Raw genomic sequence first — 19,656 nt, 5'->3', positions numbered from 1 at the left:
CTGCCTACATAGGAGATAATAAGAGACGCGAGTGTGATCCCTGGTTTGGGAAGATCCCCTGGAGGAGGGCATGGCAACGCACTCCAGTATTCTTGCCTGGAGAATCCCAAGGACACAGAAGTCTGGCAGGCTATAGTCCTTTGGGTCACAAAGAGTCGGACACGGTTAAAGCAACTCAGCACATACGCCATATTGTTCTCCCCCAGGGAAAGGTCTACTTCAAGGTTATATATTGTCATCCTGCATATTTAACTTGTATACAGAGTACATCATGCAAAATGCTGGGCTGGATGAAGCACAAGCTGGAATCAAGATTGCCGGGAGAAATATCAATAACCTCAGATACGCAGATGACACCACCATTATGGCAGAAAGCGAAGAGGAACTAAAAAGCCTCTTGATGACGGTGAAAGAGGAGAGTGAAAAAGCTGACAAAACTCAACATTTAAAAACCTAAGATCATGGCAAGTCCCATCCCATCAGGTGAAGTCCCATCACTTCATGGCAAATATGGGGAAACAATGGAAACAGTGACAGACTTTATTTTCTTGGGCTCCAAAATCACTGCAGATGGTGACTGCAGCCATGAAATTAAAAGACGCTTGCTCCTTGGAAGAAAAGCTATGACCAGCCTAGACAGCATATCAAAAAGCAGAAACATACTAACGCATATTCGAAAGATGGTAACAATAACCCTATATGCGAGACAGCAAAAGAGACACAGATGTATAGAACAGTCTTTTGGACTCCGTGGGAGAGGGTGAGGGTGGGATGATTTGGGAGAATGTCATTGAAACATGTATATTATCATCTATGAAACAAATCGCCAGTCCAGGTTCGATGCATGAGACAGGGTGCTCGGGCCTGGTGCACTGGGATGACCCAGAGGGATGGGATAGGGAGGGAGGCGGGAGGGGGGTTCAGGATGGGGAACCCATGTACATCCGTGGCAGATTCATGTCAATGTATGGCAAAGCCACTACAATATTGTAAAGTAATTAGCCTCCAATTAAAATAAATAAATTTATATTTTAAAAAAAAACAGAAACATTACTTTGCCAACAAATGTCCATATACTCAAAGCTATGGTTTTTCCAGTAGTCATGTATAGATGTGAGAATTGGACCATAAAGCTGAGCATTGAAGAACTGAGGCTTTTGAACTGTGGTGTTTGATAAGACTCTTAGGAGTCCCTTGGACTGCAAGGATATCCAAGCAGTCAGTCCTAAAGGAAATCAGTCCTGAATATTCATTGGAAGGACTGATGCTGAAGCTGAAGCTCCAATATTTTGGCCACCTGATTAAAAAAGCTGACTCATTAGAAAAGACCCTGATGTTGCAAAAGATTGAGGGCAGGAGGAGAAAGGGATGACAGAGGCTGAGATGTTTGAATGGCATCACCGACTCAATGGACATGAATTTGAGCAAGCTCCGGGAGATGGTGAAGGACAGGGAAGCCTGGCATGCTGCAGTTCATGGGGTCACAAAGAGTCGGACACCACTGAGCAACTGAGCAACAACCCCTAGAATGCCAGCTCCCTTTGGGCAGGGCTCTGTATTGTAAGCACGTTATCCTTAGCATTAGAACAACGTGGCTCAAAGTAGGTGCTCAATAAATATCTGTTGAGTGACTTACTCAATAAATCAAGTCCTAGAAACATAAATTAGCCAAAGCTACAAGCACGGGATTTTAGCATCATCGCCAGCTTTGCGGTATCCCGGTCACTGCACTATAGGATGTTTCCAGCAGAGGGCGCTGTTGGCCCGTGGACCAGGCACCAGACTATCGCGCCGCTCTCCTGTTCTCCGAGCCTCAATGCAGATGCTCTCCGACCGGAAGCCCTCTCTGACCTCTCGCTGGAGGAAACGACCTTCCTGGGCTCCTGCGACCGTCTGGGCTCCCACATTGCAACCTTGCCCACTCTAGGTCATCACATGTCTTTCTCCCTCGCGGTGACTGGAACACCAGGAGGGTTGACAGAGCCAAGGCACTTTCCCCAGCACAGCCTGAACCCAGAGAAGGTACTCAGGTGTTGATTGACTGATGGAAAATAAAATTCAAACGCAAGCTCTTAGTTCCCCAGGTATGTCTAGGGAACAGGGTGGAAGAGGGCAGCTGAGCCCTTGTCCCCGATTGTTCTGGCCTAAGGACACTGGACACTGGTTCTGGAACCAGCGTGTGGCAACACGCTCACTCCGAAGCAGTGCACGGCGTGGAGTGGAGTCAGACGGTTTAGGGCACATCCTTACTCGATCAGTTATTGGCTGTGTGATCCCTGAACCAGGAGCTAAGCTCTCTGGTCCTCACAGTCCTGGTCTGTAGAAATGGACTCACAAGGGTAACCTATTTTGTGAGGCTGGTGTGAGGATTAATGAGTAATCCCTGTAAAAGGCAACCAAGCCTACTCGTCACAACTACTGAGTCCGTGTGACACAACTAGAATCCTCACACTGCAACGAAAGATCTCGCATGACACAACAAAGACCCAATGCAGCCAAATAAATTTAAAAAAAAAACATGAAAAAAAAGTGCTGTCAGAAGGATGCTCAGAGAGAACAAAAGATTACAGAGTGAAAAGTAGGTCTTTGTGTCTCCTTGATCCCCAGATACTCTTCCAAGAAGCAGACATGATTCAGTTCAGTTCAGTTGCTCAGTCGTGTCCGACTCTTTGATACCCCATGGACTACAGCACACCAGGCCTCCCTGTCCATCACCAACTCCCGGAGTTTACACAAACTCATCTCCATTGAGTTGGTGATGCCATCCAACCATCTCATCCTCCGTCGTCCCCTTCTCCTCCTGCCCCCAATCCCTCCCAGCATCAGAGTCTTCAAATGAGTCAGCTCTTCACATCAGGTGGCCAAAGTATTGGAGTTTCAGCTTCAACATCAGTCCTTCCAATGAACACCCAGGATTGATCTCCTTTAGGATGGACTGGTTGGATCTCCTTGCAGTCCAAGGGACTCTCAAGAGTCTTCTCCAACATCACAGTTCAAAAGTATCAATTCTTCAGCGCTCAGCTTGCTTCACAGTCCAACTCTCACAACCATATATGACCACTGGAAAAACCATAGCCTTGACGAGATGGACCTTTGTTGGCAAAGTAATGTCTCTGCATTTTAATATGCTGTCTAGGTTGGTCATAACTTTCCTTCCAAGGAGTAAGCGTCTTTTAATTTCATGGCTGCAGTCACCATCTGCAGTGATTTTGACAGACATGATTACCAGTTTCTAATATCTTCCTGAGCTAGTCCACAGAAATGAATTGTGTACAACTGAGTGTCAGTGACCATTTAAGAAAAACGCAAATGAGAAAAACCTGACCCCCGGAGGGTCAAGATGGCTTTGACTTTGGGTGTGGCAACTTGCTTTGGCCAATCACAGAGAAGCACAAGTGACAGTCCTCCCAGTTCTGAGCTTAGATCTCAGGGACTTTGAAGATTCCCTCTTGCGTCCAGGTGGAGGCATGACGTAGCCCCTGTGTGTTCCCTCTTACCATAGCATCTCCATATTGTTAAAAGATAAACTGAGGCATGTTAACATTTTATTGAGTTTAGTTAAAATCGATTCAAATCAAGCAGCACCCAACCCAGCAGACAGAAAGGAGCTTCGAGGAACTAAACAAAATGGAAGACTCTCATAGGAGGAAGGGAGCAGGAACGAAAGCTCCTGGAACAACAAAGCAGGCAAACAAGCAGACTGGTTATTGTGAGGTCGCTTTCCTTTAGGGACAGCAGGCACCTGTCTGGGCAGATTACCTAACTAGAGCTGATCTGAGTGGCTGGTTTAAGATTCAGTCTCCAGAAGAGACGCAACTGTCGTTAAGCCTTGATTTTATGACATGGGTCTTAGCATTTTGAGCCTGTTGTCTCATTTTTAACATAATGGTATGGAACAAAGCTTCCCAGTTGCACCCAGCCCAAAACAACCAACTCTTAGCCAGCCCCACATCCGCTTTTAAGCTCCTGCATTTTGGGGTGGTGTGTTTCACTATATTTTTGTGGTAATAGGTATATATATAATTTCCCTCACTTAGGTGGCTTCCCTTGTGGTTCAGATGGTAAACAATCTGCCTTCAATCCAGGAGACCCAGGCTTGATCCCTGGGTCAGGAAGATCCCCTGGAGAAGGGAATAGCTACCCACTCCAGTGCTCTTGCCTGGAGAATCCCATGGACAGAGTAGCCTGGTGGGCTAAAGTCTATGGGGTTAAAGTCTATGGGGCTGCATAGAGTCAGACACAACCGAGTGACTAACACTTTCACTTTAGCAATATATCTTTGGTACTATGATCTACTTGCTTTCCTGGTGGCTCAGTGGTAGAGAATCTGCTTGCCAATGCAGGAGACCCAGGCTTGATCCCTGGGTTGGGCAGATCCCGTGGAAGAGTAAATGGCAACCCACTCCAGCATTCTTGCCTGGAGAATCCCATGGACAGAGGAGCCTGGTGGGCTAAAGTCCAAGGGGTCGCAAAAGAGTCAGCTATGACTTAGCGACTAAACAACAACAAACAACTATGATTTTAATGTATTTTCTCATATGTTGAAATCCTAACCTTCAAAGGTGATGGTATTAATAGGCAGGGCCTTTGGTATTAGTATGATGTGATTAGATCATGAGGGTGGAGCGCTCATGAATGGGATTAATGCCCTTATAAGAGAGAACCCATAAAGCATCCTTGTACCTTCTGCCTCCTGAGAATACAAGGAATTCTGTAATCCTGGGCCCTTTTGCAGCCTCAGCATCCACTCTTTGTAAAATGAGGGGAAGTGAGGAAGGGAGTGACTACCTCATCCAGTCTGCTTCTTTCCAGCTGAGTGATTTTGGGCAAGTGACTCAGACTCTCTGGCTTCACGTTCCTGCTGTGTAAAATTTTCAGGACCTACCTCATAGCACTGTTGGAAAACTAAAACTGGTTAATACCATACAGTGATTGAAACCTGAAGTCAGACTGCTAGGGTGATGAAGTGGGCAAGGGGATGTGGGCCTGAAGACCTAGAAAGGGACACTGGGGCTGACAATATAGTCTCACCTTGCTGAGAAGCCTGGAAATTATCTTCACCAAACCCTGAACCCACTTTCAGCAGCCCTATGCCAGTTGGAGTCCCAGCTCTGCTCCTTCCCAGCTGTGCAACCTTGGACAAGTCAGTTAACCTCTCTGAGCCTTATTGTTGGTAAGGCTCAGAAGTAAATGAGTTAGTAAATGTCAAGCAGTTAGCCTAGTACTTGACATGTACTTGGAGAAGGAAATGGCAACCCACTCCAGTATTCTTGCCTGGAAAATTCCATGGACAAAGGAACCTGCTGGGCTACACAGTCCATGGGGTTGCAAAGAGTCAGGCACGACTGAGCGACTTCACTTGACATGTAGGAGTGCTCCATGAGAGTTAACTGTTGTTCAGTCGCTAAGTCGTGTCCAACTCTTTGTGACCCCCATGGACTGCAGCACGCCAGGCTGTCCTTCACTATCTCCCAGAGTTTGCAAACTCATGTCCATCGAGTCAGTGATGCCACCCAACCTTCTCATCCTCTATCGCCCCCTTCTCCTCCTGCCTTCAATCTTTCCCACAAAGTGGAGAGGCCATTTAACCTCCATGCTAACCTCCTTCTAGCATGTCCAGTTTCCCGGAGGAAGCATGATTCTGAGGGCAAGAGTTGTTCCTTCAGCCCTTGTAACAATCTTGTAAGCATTTGGTAGGAAAGCCCTTTCTGCCTAAGCTGGGTGGAGGGGTTTCCAACTGATTGATAAGGCTATCATTTACCTAGTCAACAAATACTCATTTCTCTGGCGAGCACTGGGGAGCCATGGCAGGTTCTGAGCAGGAGAGGTCAGCAGAGAGAGAGGTGGGAGGGGCCAAGACTGGGTCAGGAGACCAGCGAGGAGACTAGGGCAGGAGGGAATGTGGAGGTCCTGTGGTGGCTCAGACGGTAAAGTGTCTGCCTACAATGCGGGAGACCTGAGTTCAATCCCTGGTTCGGGAAGATCTCCTGGAGAAGGAAATGGCAACCCACTCCAGTACTCTTGCCTGGAAAATCCCATGGACGGAGGAGCCTGGTGGGCCACAGTCCAAGTGGTCACAAAGAGTTGGACACGACTGAGCGACTTCACTTTCTTGAGGTATGGGACGGGGGAGGGACAAGCCTTGGAGACTGAGGGACTCAAGGAGTGGAAGTTATACGATAAGGCTCACAGTGCTCCCCAAGGCCAACTGTTTCTGCAAGACTCAACATAAAGGAGGCAGAGCTTATGATCCTGCTGGAGGGTTTGATTGGCTCAGCCCAGGTCACATGACTGCAAGATCCTACTGGAGGGTTTGATTGGCTCCTCCTAGGTCACATGACCGAACCATTGCTGCAAAGGGTTCTGGGAAACTGAGTTTCTGACATTTGGGCTTCTCCAAAGGAGGTGGTCAAAGGGTGGGGAACTCCCTCAATGTAGAAAGGGCTTCGGATGCTCTGTGGCCAAGAGGAATGTCAGATGTCCACACAAGGGGTTATTAGGGGCCCCGGGGGCTGGGCTGTGTGTGACGTGGCTGGATCCTGTCTCTCCTTTGCTCACAACCCTCAGGGACTCCCATCAGAGCCCTAGGACCCTACAGATCTGCTCCTGGCCCCCCTCCAACCTCATCTTCTTCCTCCCACTCTCCCCTCCATCTGCTCCAGCCTCCTCCCTGTCTCTCTGACATGCCAAGCCACTCCCACCTCAGGGCCTTTGCACCTGCTGTCCCCCTTCCAGATATCCACATGGCTGGCTCCCTCTGGTCTCTGCTTGGATGTCACCTCCCCAGCGAGGTCTGACCTGATCTCCTCCGCTGTGTCCCGTCACTTGCATCTTTTACCCTCTGTCCCTTTCCTTCAAAGCCCCATTGTCCCCAACATTAAAATGTATAACAACTTGTTCACCCTCACTAAAATGTTACCTCCATGAGGACAGGGGTTTGGGTTATCTTCTGCTGGGTCCCAGTAAGTGCTTAATAAATAATTGTTGACATGATACATGCATAACGATTCTAGACCAGTTCCTTTTAGTTCTCTGGGTCTCAGTTTCTGTAACTATGAAGGAGTGCTTTGACCCACTGACCTTGCTGGGACAGGACAGTGAGGGGAGCGATCAGGGACTAGGCCCCAAGGAGAAAAGTTTTCTAAATAGCCCCCCTCCCACCAGGAACATCGGGAGAGGCAGAAAGGGCCCCCTTTTCCCTAGATCAGTGCTCCCTGCCTAGGAAGAAGTGGGGTAGACCCAGGAGGAGGGAGGAACTCCAGAGGAAAGGAACATTCTCTTCTTTGTTTCCATACTGGGTGCTCCCTGATTTCCTGCTCCCTGGACTTGCCCGATCCGTGCATCCTGCAGTCTTGGTGCCTTCCAGGCCGAGGACACCATTCCCGCTGTGCCGTCCCATTTCTGCAGGATCTCCTTCTCAGCCCTTGCGGTCCCCGATCAAGCCTGGATCTGAGCGCGTCCCTGACCTGAGCTACCACCCAGCCCCCTTCCACCGTGGCTAGGGGTGGCCTCCCGAGTTCGCGGCTGCCCTTGTAAGGAGGCGAGGCCAAGGGACACCCGAGACGCTGGGTTATAATTAACCCGGACACGTGGTGACCTCACCCCACCAACACCTGCCCCCACGCCCCCCCAGCCCCAGCACCTCGGGTCTCCCAGAGGAGATCGCAGCAGTGAGCTCTAAAAATAAACTCCCTTCCCAGCAGGCCGTCCCTCCCTGTACCCTCCACGGCGGAAATCTCCCCGGGTCACTGGGCTGGTGGATTGGAGTGGGAAGGGTGACCACCACCTTCAACCTGGCCTTGAGTGAGATCCGCCCTAGCTTGGCCCAGCCTCAGTTTTCCTCCCCTGCACTTCCGAGGAGGAAGGTGCATCCTAGCACAGGCTTCTGGGGTCAGCTGTCCCCTGTTCCCACCCCGGCCTTGGTCACACATTCCCTATAGCTGGGTGACAGCAGGCAAGTCACACAGCCTCTCTGGGGCCTTTCCTCTGCAGGAAAACCAAAGACCTGACCTTCAGGGGCCATTGCAAGGTTTCCCCAGGGACAGGGCTCAGGACTTGCTGTGTGCTGGGGTCAAGGCCACTGGGGGCTCAGGGGAGGCAGTGGCCTAGCAGAGGGCCAGGGGAGGGTGACTTCTACGTGCCTGGGACGTTTTCTGACACTATCCCGTGGCCCTGGCCGGGGTCCAGCCGTCCCTGCCAGCCCGACTCAGCACTTGGTCGGGGGACCAGCTTGGTGGCGGGGGGGATTATGGGCCCAGACCCTGGCGCAGCCCATACAAGGCTATGGGGCTGGGCGCGAGGCATGCCTGGGTTCGGGGTGGGCACGATGCCCGGGCAGTGAGGTGGAGAGCTCAGCTGCCCTCCGGCCCACTCCCAAGGGGCAGCCCCTCCCAGCCAATCACATGGCCCAGGCCCCCCCTATATAAGGCCAGGGCTGCAAGCCCTTCCTTTGGGTCAGTGTCGCCTCCGGGATACAGACAGCCCCTTCCAGCTAACGCCCAGCCAGGTACTGCCCGGGGAAGGGTCCAGAGTGGAGTGTCTTCCATGGGAGCCAGAGTTCGCACTGTCTCTGGAAGGGGCCTTGCACGTTGCCTCCCACATGCCCCCGCGTGCAGGTGGATTGGTGTGTGGCAAGGTGGTCCTTGTGTCAGAGAGTCCCCGCCACCTGGGAGCCCCTGACTCCCGGCAGTGGCTTGTGATCGCGGGGGCAAGTGTTCTGGGGGGAGACCCCAGGATGGAAAGGAGCCTTGACAGCGGCCAGCTGTCTCTGCCCTGCAAGGGGCTGCGGGCCAGGCCTTGTTCATGATGGTCTGTTACCAGGACGGGGCGCCGTAAGCCGTGGGAGGTGTCTGTGTATCACCTGTCAGGCTCTTTGCCTTGGTGACCTTGTGGCCCATTGTGTTCTGCACAGTGTGACCTTGTGTCTGTCTGACTTTCCGTGGCTCCTGCATGAGCCCCTGTATGCCGGGTGTCCCTGAGCTGGGAGGTGTGCACATGTGGGCCCATTTACCGTGCGACCTGGGGGTGCGTGGGGGTGTGTGCATGAGGGGCTCTGGGTTACATCTGTTGGTATCTTTTGGGCTCCCCCACCTTGCTTCCCTGCCCTCTCCCGGCGTGCCCCCAGAAGAGATGGGGGTGGGGACATGCTCTGAAGGGGCCTTTCTGGGTTGAAAGCCCTTGAGCCCCAAAGCCTGAATGCATGTCCTCCCGGCCACCCTGGCCCACCTGTCTCTGGCCTGCTGACTTGGTGCAAGCCGAGCCCCTGGAATGTGGGGGTGGAGTGGCAGCTGGGGGTGGGGGAGAGGAGTCTGCCAGATTCTAAAAATAAATCCCCACCCTGGACATCAACTCCAAAGGCTTTCGTGGGTTCCAGCCCCCTTGGCCTGATGCCTCGGCCTTCAGCTCACCCTCATGCCCATCTCCTTCACACCGTCCCGCCCGCTCCCCATTCCTGGAGCTGGGAATGAGCATCTCGTCCCTACCAGCACCGCTAAAGGGGCCTCCCTCCTCCTGGGTCTTGTGAATAAAAGTAATAATAACAGTGCAGCAGCCACCCTTCTAGAGGTGTGCGTGCTAGTTGCTTCAGACTCTTTGTGGCGCTATGGAGTGTTAGCCCACCAGGCTCTTCTGTCCAAGGGATTCTCCAGGCAAGAGTACTGGAAGGGGTTGCCATTTCCTCCTCCAGGAGATCTTCCCGATCCAAGGAGTGAACTCTCATCTCTTACATCTCCTGCATTGGCAGGCAGGTTCTTTACCAGGTCCCAGCTCCATGCTGGGGTGTGCTCACCTGGCTTCATGCTGGAGCTCAAAGAATCCTCCTGGCAACCCCATGGGGAAGGTTCGGTTCACAGAAGACAGAGGCCCAGAAAGACTGAGCAGCTGACCGAGGGTCACAAAGCCCAGAGATGGCACAGATGGGATTTGAACCCAGCTCTGTCTTAACTGTGCCCCGCAGGACAGTGTCAGCACGCAGAGGTGAGGGCAGGCCCCCAGCCATCCCTCCCACCCTGCCTCTCCTCCCTCGACTGAGCACCCAAGAATCTTCATAGAGAGAATGTCCCTTCTCTGCTCGCACACTCATTCCCAGCGACATCCTCCACCCTCACCAGCTCCTCGTAATTCAAAAAACAATAACAACAATAGCTAGCAAAATAATGATTAGTGTGTGTCGGGCACTATTTTAAGTGCTTTACATAATGAACTCATCGCATCCTTCCAACACCTCCATGAGATGAATGCTATTCTACCCGCATTTTACAGGTGATTACTTTGAGGCATAGAGAGGTTAAGCAAGTTGCCCAAGGTCACACACCAGAGCTGGGATTCAAAGCCAGGCTGCCTGATTCTGGAACCGACACTCTTATCTATCAGTTATCATATCTTTTTTTTTTTTCAGTTATCATATCTTATCACAGTTACTACTATGGCTTGAGGGGTTCCTCCCTCCATTTTTCCAGCTGGAGAAACTGAGTCTCTAGCAATGTTACTAGCCTGGGGTCACCAGCAGGATAAGGCAGAGCTCAGACCCCAACCCCAGACTCGTGATACATCCCAGAGACGCACGGGCTCAGAGAGAGGATCCCCCTGGCTCCCTCAGGCCTGCCTGACCCCAGGGCCTGGCTCTGCTCTCTAGCTGGTCTCTGTGGGTGTGACCTAACACCCCCCTCCACCCCTCCCCACCAGGCCCCCCACACCGCCGCCACCATGCCGTTCGGTAACACCCACAACAAGCACAAGCTGAACTTCAAGCCGGAGGAGGAGTACCCAGACCTCAGCAAGCACAACAATCACATGGCCAAGGCGCTGACCCTTGAGCTGTACAAGAAGCTGCGGGACAAGGAAACGCCGTCCGGTTTCACTCTGGATGATGTCATCCAGACAGGTGTGGACAACCCAGGTAGGCCTCCGGGGGGGCGTCACAGGGGCTGTGAGGTGGGCCTCAGTTTTCCCATCTGTAAAGTGGGGACCATACTCATGGGGCTGCCGTGAGAAACAGATGAGTTGAATGTGTGAGGGCCTGGGACAGGGTCTGGCAGGTGGCAAACCACTCGCTCAATGTGTGCGAGCATCATGTGAGACGCCCCTGAGGGAGGCTATTGCATCTTCCAGGCCTCAGTTTCCTCACCTGAAAAATGGGCACCCAGGTTGGGCAAACATAGGCATGTGGAGCGGCTCCTGGCACTGAGTGAGCGCTCTGACTCTGACGGAGGGTTCCTTCTCCAGGAACACCCCACCAGGGCGGGTGGGGCTAAGCAGGAGACCAGCTTCCAGCCTCAGCCCCCAACTCATGACTGAGGGGAGAGGCCCTTTCTCTTCAGGCCTCTGTTTCCCCACTTGAGAAATAAGAGGGTTTTTTTCTTTTGGCCACAAGGCCTGCAGGATCTTAGTTCTCCAACCAGGGATTGAACCCTGGCCCCCTGCATTGGGAGTGTTGAGTCTTAACCATTTGACTACCAGGGAAGCCCAAGAGGGTCTTTAAAGCCTCTTCTTATTGGTGGGGGGCTGATAGTCTCCAAGGTTCTGAACATTTTTAGGGGAAGATCCCTTGATTTGGGGAGTCTCACGTGGTAACATTTTTAGTAACTCGCCCCTCAGACTTTCCTTTCTCCTTTGTCCTGTGCTCAGCCTTTCTCTTACCGCCCACCCCCAGATACCGCCGCGATCTCCCCCAGTCTTCTCTCCCCATTCCTACCCACCCTCAGCCTCCTCAGTTCTGACCCAAGGTGCTCAATGAACTCCCTTGCACATACGCACACATACACACACGTGTGCACACACAGTCTACACTGGACCCAGGAGCCCAGGCCTTCCCTGTGGCTGACAAGCACCTCTGACCTCCCTTTGACCCCCCCAGGTCACCCCTTCATCATGACTGTGGGCTGTGTGGCTGGTGATGAGGAGTCCTACGTGGTTTTCAAGGAACTCTTTGACCCCATCATCCAGGACCGGCATGGGGGCTACAAACCCACGGACAAGCACAAGACTGACCTCAACCATGAGAACCTCAAGGTCAGCCGCCCCGGGGGAGAGCAGGGTGGGGGAGGGGGAGGAGACACCCAGAGAGACACGGAGACAGATGGAGAGAAACAGAGGGGGATGGGAAGAGAGATAGACAGGCAGACACAGAAGACAGCCAAGGAGATAGGGGTTGGGGGGAGAGAGAGAGAGAGAGAGGAAAGCAGGTAGAAACCATACAGGGAGTCAAGGGAGAAGCAGAGACACAGAGATGGAAAGGGAGATAAAGATGGGGAGAGAGAGAGAAAAGAGAGACAGAGCCAGGGAAGGAGGGGGAGAGAGGCCAGCAGGGAGGGAAGAACCAAAGGAAGCAGCTGAGAGCCCAAGAGGGCTGGGAGGGCCTGCCGGGGAGATCTGATTTTGGTGGGGAGGGGACAGGGCACACAGGATCGTCTGCCCTGCCCTGACTCCCACCCGTTCCCTAGGGTGGAGACGATCTGGACCCCAACTATGTGCTCAGCAGCCGTGTCCGCACGGGCCGCAGCATCAAGGGCTACGCACTGCCCCCCCACTGCTCCCGTGGCGAGCGCCGGGCTGTGGAGAAACTCTCTGTGGACGGTGAGAGCCCCACCCCAGCTCTGGACCCCCTTGAGCCCCCATTTGCCAAAACACTGCAAGAACTTGATAATCACAGGTGCTTGGTGAGTGACAGCCGGCAGTATTACCCCTGGGGGAGGTCTAAGGGATGCTGTCAAGATTTAACACCCAACTGTGCCAGGGTCCTGACATTCGTCCATCTATTCATCCATCCATCCAGCAAACATTTACGGTTGTTCTGGCCCTGTGTGGGGAGCTGGGGTTCCCATGATGAATAAGATGGACGAAGGTCACTGCTCTCACAGAGCTGTCAGCGTGGTAGGGAGATAAGAGGAAACACTGAAACCAACAAAAGAATAAAATCATGCCCAAATGCCATGAAGCCAAGAAACAAGGGTTGTGGCACAGAATGACTGTGCGTAGCTATGTTGGAAAAGAGTTGAGACATGCTTGACAAGGAGCCAACCTTGGGAAGACATCTAGGCAGTGAACAGCAGTGCAAAGGCCCTGGGGTGGGAAGGTGTGTTGGAGGAATAGCAAGGAGACCAGTGTTGCTGGAGCTGAGTGGGTGATGGGGAGAGGGGAGGAAATGAGGTCAGATGGGTGTTGGGGTGACCAGGTTGTACAGAGCTTTGTGGGCTGTTGGGAGGACTTTGGCTCTGACCCTGTGGGAAGAGGAGAGTGGTGAGTAGAGAAGGTACAGGTTCAGACTTACATGGATCCCCCTGGTGAGGAACAGATGGTGGGCAGAGGTAGGAGAGCCATAGAAGGGCAACTGCTGGGGTCCAGGTGGGGCTGGGGAGTGAGGGAGCAGTGGGATGGGGAGAAAGAGTGGGTCATTCTGCTAAATGTTTAACAACTGGCTCTAAAAAAAAAAAAAAAGCAGCAGCAGCCTTGATTTGCAGCCAGCAACTGCCAATTTCTCTGGTGTAAATTCTCCTACAGAGGCCAATTTTAAGCTAACCACGTGACATCATACAGAGAGGGGTAATGGGAAGAGATGTGCAGCAGCATGTGCTTATGTAGAATTTCCACCACACAGATACAACAGGTGACTTCAAGAACATAGAAAATAGTAAGTGTAGTAAAGTAATTAGCAAGTGATAGTCCTGAGTACTTACTATCTTCATTTTAAATACTGGGTTGGCCAAAAAGTTCATTCCAAAAGATGTTATAGGAAAACTCGAATTTTTTTGCCAACCCAATATAGTTTTTGTAATTTATTTTTAACGATATAATATAGTAGGTAGTATATGATATAGAACATATTATGTAGTATATTAAACAAATATGTATAACATTTTAAAATATGTGTATTATAGAAATACATTATACACATATTTGTCATGTCTTATGAAGATATGAATATCTACAAATGCATATATGTATTATATATTTATTATGTACATAATATATGTGTGTGTGTATGCTCAATTGCTCAGTCATGTCTGACTCTTTGCAAATCCATGGACTGTAGCCTGCTGGGCTCCTCTGTCCATGAGATTTTACTAGCAAGAATGTTGGAGTGGGTTGCCATTTCCTCCTCCAACACATAATACATACTATGTGTTATGAATACCTATGAACATACACAAATAACTATATATACTATAATATTGTTTACTGATGGCTCCCAGATTCCTGAGACTTTGACTCTGTCCTACCAGCCAGCAGGAGTGGGCACCAGCACACTATTGCCCGCAGGTGGACTGACTGGATGTGAGAATTGGTGGCAGGCAAGGGAGAATCCATGTTTTTGGTCTTGAGCACATGGTGTGGGTGTTCCCAGGCCTGGGCAGACAGCGGAGGAGCATGTTTTTTGGGGGAGGAGGTCATGAATTTGGGCTTAGACACCTTTAGAACCTCCACAGGGTCAAGGCCCAGGCCCCTGAGGGACAGCAGTGTGGGGTGCCCAGGGCCTCTGCAGCCCACTTGTAGAGCAGGCTGTTGACCCCTCCTTCCTGTGGCCCCTCACCAGCCCTCAACAGCCTGACGGGCGAGTTCAAGGGGAAATACTACCCTCTGAAGAGCATGACAGAGCAGGAGCAGCAGCAGCTCATCGACGACCACTTCCTGTTCGACAAGCCCGTGTCCCCGCTGCTGCTGGCTTCAGGCATGGCCCGAGACTGGCCCGATGCCCGTGGCATCTGGTGAGGCCCCTTGCCCAATGCCCCCCTTCTGCCCCGCCTCCTCTAGTCGTCCCATGACCCTCCATCAGAGTCAAGACCATAACAGCAATTCTCCAGGGTGATCTTGCCCTCCACCCCTGCCTTCCCTGTGGTCTGCATGTCACATTTTAAGAAGCTTGAAACTCAGATTTGAACCAGATTTGAACTAGGTTCAAATCCCAGGGCTGCCACTTACTAGCTGTGTGATCTTGGGCACGTAATTTAATGTTTCTCTGCCCCAAATCTCCATCTATAAAACGCGATCATGATAATTCCTAGCTCTTGGGGTTCTTATGAGGATTAATGGATTAATTTATGCAAAGTATTGGGAAAAGTGTCTAATATATAGTAAGTATCCCTACTGGACACTGGCATGATTTTTATTGCTAATTATTGTTGCTAGCTGGGCTTTCTAGTAATTTTTTAATCCCCGATTCTGATGAAAGTGAAAGTTGCTCAGTGGTGTCCGACTCTTTGTGACCCTATGGACTGGCATTCTCCAGGCCAGAATACTGGAGTGGGTAGCTTTTCCCTTCTCCAGAGGATCTTCCTAACCCAGGGATAGAACCCAGGTCTCCCACATTACAGGCGGATTCTTTACCAGCTGAGCCACAAGGGAGGCCCAAGAATACTAGAGTGGGTAGCCTATCCCTTCTCCAGCAGAGCCTCCCGACCCAGGAATCGAACCGGGGTCTCCTTCATTGCAGGCGGATTCTTTACCAACTGACCTATCAGGGAAACCACTCCGCACCCTCCCTGCCCCGCCCCCCGCCAGATTCTGATAGTCAAAGGCTTTAAAAGGTTTTGAGGACCTCGGTTTCAAACAATTTGGAGAGTATAGGTTGTAAGATTTCAAGATTTTAAGTGTTTCCAGGTTCCACTAATGTCAGATTTTGTGACTCAATGGTTTCAACCATTTCCAGATTCTAAAGTTTTCTAGCCTAGGACTCCTTCTGCGATGTCACAATGTCATGGAAGATTTATCAATTCTGATTCTCGGTTTCCGTTTTTCAGCGATTCTAACAGTCTATAATATTGTGCAAAGAATTAAGACCCTAAAAGCCACTGATCCCATGATTCGAGATTTCACGGGTCCTGTGACATTTAAAGGTGTAAGCTGCTGAGATTGAGATGCTCAGGCCTCGTGCCCCTTAGGCCCGCTGCCCCCTAGCGGTGGACGTGTGTTTGCAAGAGGGAGGGGAACGGGGTTCCCGCGGAGCTGGCTCCCTGACCTTTCGCTGCGCCCGATGCTAGGCACAATGACAACAAGAGCTTCCTGGTGTGGGTGAACGAGGAGGACCACCTCCGAGTCATCTCCATGGAGAAGGGGGGCAACATGAAGGAGGTTTTCCGCCGCTTCTGCGTGGGGCTGCAGAAGGTGGGTGCCTGCCCTCGCGTGACTCCACGTGACCGCTCCCAGCCGCTTTCCGGGCCCTCGCCCCTCGGAACCCGGCTCCTCCCCGCGCCGAAGCCACGCCCCTCAGCGGTGCTCCGCCCTCTCTTTCCAAAGCCCCGCCCCTTGGGAAACCGGCCCCACCCCTGTCCTCAAGCCCCGCGGACAAGAACCCGCCTTCAAGGCGTCCTCAGGCCCCGTCCCCTCAGAATCCAGCCATCACTTGTGCGGTCGGGCCCCTGCCCCGAGAATCTCGTGCCTCCGCCCTCTCGGAGTCCTACCGCCACCGACATTCTCACCCCCGTCCCTCGGATCCCTGTCCGGGTGGTGGGTGTATCTGGGGGCGCCCGCAGCGCTGATCCCGGGTCCTCTCCCCCTACCTCAGATTGAGGAGATATTCAAGAAAGCCGGCCACCCGTTCATGTGGAACGAGCACCTGGGCTACGTGCTCACCTGCCCGTCTAACCTGGGCACCGGGCTGCGCGGAGGCGTGCATGTCAAGTTGGCGCACCTAAGCAAGCACCCCAAGTTCGAGGAGATCCTCACTCGCCTGCGCCTGCAGAAGCGAGGCACAGGTGCGGCCCACGTTCCCTCACGCGGCTTCCGGGGCTGGCCCTTGGCGGCGGCTGAAGGGGAGCAGGGGCAGCCCCCCGGGTTCTGGGGGTCGGCAAGGGCTGCTCCTCCGTGAGTTTCAGTTCTTCCTCTGAAAATAGGCATCAGCACGCCTTATCTCAGAGAAGTCCATATACCATCATGGTTGTGTGGTTAATATACACTGTGTATGTCGCTGGCCGCCTAGGGGGCCTCACTTTCCCGTCTGTAAACGGGAGGATGGTCAGGATTCGACCCCAGGCAGCCCGGCTCCTGAGCTCCACTCCATTACCCACGATGTTGGATGGTTGAGGGGTGAGGTACCTAAAGCCAGCCCGAGAATAGGCAGACGCTCAGGAAGCTGCATGCATTTAACATAGTAGGCATTCACCCAGTACGTCCGCCTGCGCTGTTGGCACGGCGGCCCGCGTTCCAGGCCCCGCTCCAGCATTTCTGCTGGCTCCTTAGCCCCTGCCTCCTACTTCCGCAGGTGGTGTGGACACGGCTGCCGTGGGCTCAGTGTTCGACGTGTCCAACGCCGACCGGCTGGGCTCGTCGGAGGTAGAACAGGTGCAGCTGGTGGTGGATGGTGTGAAGCTCATGGTGGAGATGGAGAAGAAGCTGGAGAAGGGCCAGTCCATCGACGACATGATCCCCGCTCAGAAGTAGGCGCACAGCCAGCCCGCCGCCGACTGCTGGAGCCCCAGCCCTAGGGAGGACCCAGCCCACCGGAGGCCCGCCCCTTCCTCCTGGAGCCCAGCCTATAAACGTTTGGTCCACCTGGAGCTCTATCCATCCTTCTAGTTCCAGTTCCAACCAGAGTTCCAACCAATGGGCTCCATCCTCTGGGTTCTGGCCAATGAAAAACCTCCCTTACGGTCTCCTCTTCTTTTCCCCAAGCTCCGCCCACCACCAGGAGCTCTGGCTAATAGACCTCACCTGGAGCTGTTGCTTTTTCTCCACTCAAAGCAACAAATAAAAGCAATGGTGGCCTTAGGTTGTGTTTGATAGTTATTAGTACTGAAGGAGGAGGAGGAGGAAAAACTTCGGCAATTGGCTACTATGTGACCTCAAAGTGGCTTGTCATCTCTAGGCATGTTCTAGGGCTACACGTTTTATCCCACCTCTAAAGTGAAAGCGTTAGTTGCTCAGTCGTGTCTGACTCTTTGCGACCCCATGAACTGTAGCCCGCCAGGCTCCTCTGTCCGTGGAATTCTCCAGGCAAGAATACTGGAGTGGGTAGCCATTCCCTTCTCATCTTTTCCCATCTCTAAAATGAGGCAAGTTCAGGGTACAGCATCTAATTAAAACATTACAAGGCTCTATGGGGAATCTGAGATCCAGAGAGGTGTGGTCCAGTGTCACAAACTGAGCTTGGGCCCTTCCCAACCTCTGCTCCCAATCACTCATGCTCAGATCTCAAACACAGGATCCATTCTAGGGAGAAACGGAGGTCAAACAACATATCTGAATTTGCCCTCCTCTTTTCAACTTCCCTTGCTTTGCTCAAGAACCTGCCATGGTTTCCCACGTCTCCTAGAATGCTCTATTATGTGTGCTTCTTCAAGGTCAAACAAATGCATACCACATGCCAAAGGCTCTTCTTTCCAGTTCTTTTCTTATGATTCCTCTATACACTTTTCTGTTCCTTACACTGTGCAATCCCCACCCTAATGTCCCCCCAAGCTGTTTCTTCCTCCAGGCTGGAGCTTGGGTCACAGCATCCCTGTGAAGTCTTTGAGGACAGGCCTTTTGGAGAGCTTGGTTCCAGGAAAGAGCAGCAAGTGGCCTTGGGGTCAGGAATGGGAGAAGTGGGTAATGGAAGGCAAGAAACATCTGAACACGTATTGGGTGTCAGCCACGTCAACCACTTCTACTTGACCCAATACAATGAGGCCTCCATTATCAAGGGGGTAGTGGGTGGGCCCCCAAAGAGACAAAGGTTTTAGAAGAAAATGTGAGACAAAGTTAGGAAGACAGAGCCCGCCAGGGACCTGGAGGAGGCACATTTTCCATCCTTAAGTCACACAGGTAAAGGGCTCTTAGAGATCAAGAAATCTCTCCATTTTCCAGAGGGGAGACTGAGGCCTAGGGATGTCCCCAAGAGTTTCCAGAAAGATTATGGAAACAGAAGAGACTCCAAAGGTCAGGGCACTCAGGGTCTGGTGGACGTTGGGATGTGCTTTACAATACTGCCCCCAACCGAAGATCCCATCACTAATCTGAGCTCCACCCACAGTGCCACATACAGCACAGACCATGGTCCGAGCATCAAGTCTGCCATCCAGGCACCTGTCAGCTACCATGTCTGTCCCTCCCATTTTGCCTCCTAAGCCTGAAGTCCACCCCTTCCCTCCCCACTTTCTGTCCCCCTGCCCTTCTGACCCGATTCCCTCCCTCCCTTCACAGCACAAACCCGCCTGCCCCTGACACTCTCTTACTCAATGACCTTGCTGTGGCTCCCCAGTACCCTCAGTACAAAGCCCAGGTAACTCTCCACGACCTTCGAGGCCGACCAGCCCTCCAGCCTCATCTCTCACAGTGACGCCACACACAGTCAAGTCACATGCCGTTTGCTGAAGGACTTGTACTTGCTTCTCTCTGCTTAGAACTCATGCCTGCCCCCAACCCAGGCCCCCCGATTCTGTCTGGTTAGCTGCTCACCATTCTCCCTGTCCCAGGGGAGCTGAGCCTCCTCCTCCAGGAAGTCCTCCCTGGCGAGGGCACTTTCCCCTTCTGCACTCCCCCAACGAGCCTCACCGACTCCAGAATCATCACTGAGGACACAGCTGCCTCCTCCCCTGGACTGTGAGCCCTATGTGAGGGCAGGGCTGGGGTTGTCCTGGCCCCCACTGTGTCCCAGCCCAGGGCTGGGAACCGAGGAAGAACTCAGGAATTGAGGTTTTTGTGACAGGGTTGGTTCCCCTGCCACACACCTCATTTTTCTACCCT

General features: G+C 52.5%; 1 protein-coding gene across 1 annotated transcript; it reads left to right on the top strand.

Moving 5' to 3' along the window:
- The first annotated feature begins 8,363 nt into the window (after window positions 1-8,363).
- Window positions 8,364-17,700, top strand: CKM (creatine kinase, M-type). The gene is made up of 8 exons (XM_043899479.1): window positions 8,364-8,506; window positions 10,684-10,897; window positions 11,855-12,009; window positions 12,441-12,573; window positions 14,531-14,702; window positions 15,975-16,098; window positions 16,499-16,688; window positions 17,195-17,700. The coding sequence occupies exons 2-8, from the start codon at window positions 10,705-10,707 to the stop codon at window positions 17,371-17,373; spliced, it is 1,146 nt and encodes a 381-aa protein (XP_043755414.1). The 5' UTR covers window positions 8,364-8,506; window positions 10,684-10,704; the 3' UTR covers window positions 17,374-17,700.
- Window positions 17,701-19,656: the final 1,956 nt, after the last annotated feature.

Source organism: Cervus elaphus, chromosome 4 (genome assembly GCF_910594005.1).
Source record: "Cervus elaphus chromosome 4, mCerEla1.1, whole genome shotgun sequence".
Lineage (NCBI taxonomy): Eukaryota > Metazoa > Chordata > Mammalia > Artiodactyla > Cervidae > Cervus > Cervus elaphus.
The sequence above is the reverse complement of the archived record's forward strand: the minus strand, read 5'-3'. Positions and strand labels throughout refer to the sequence as shown.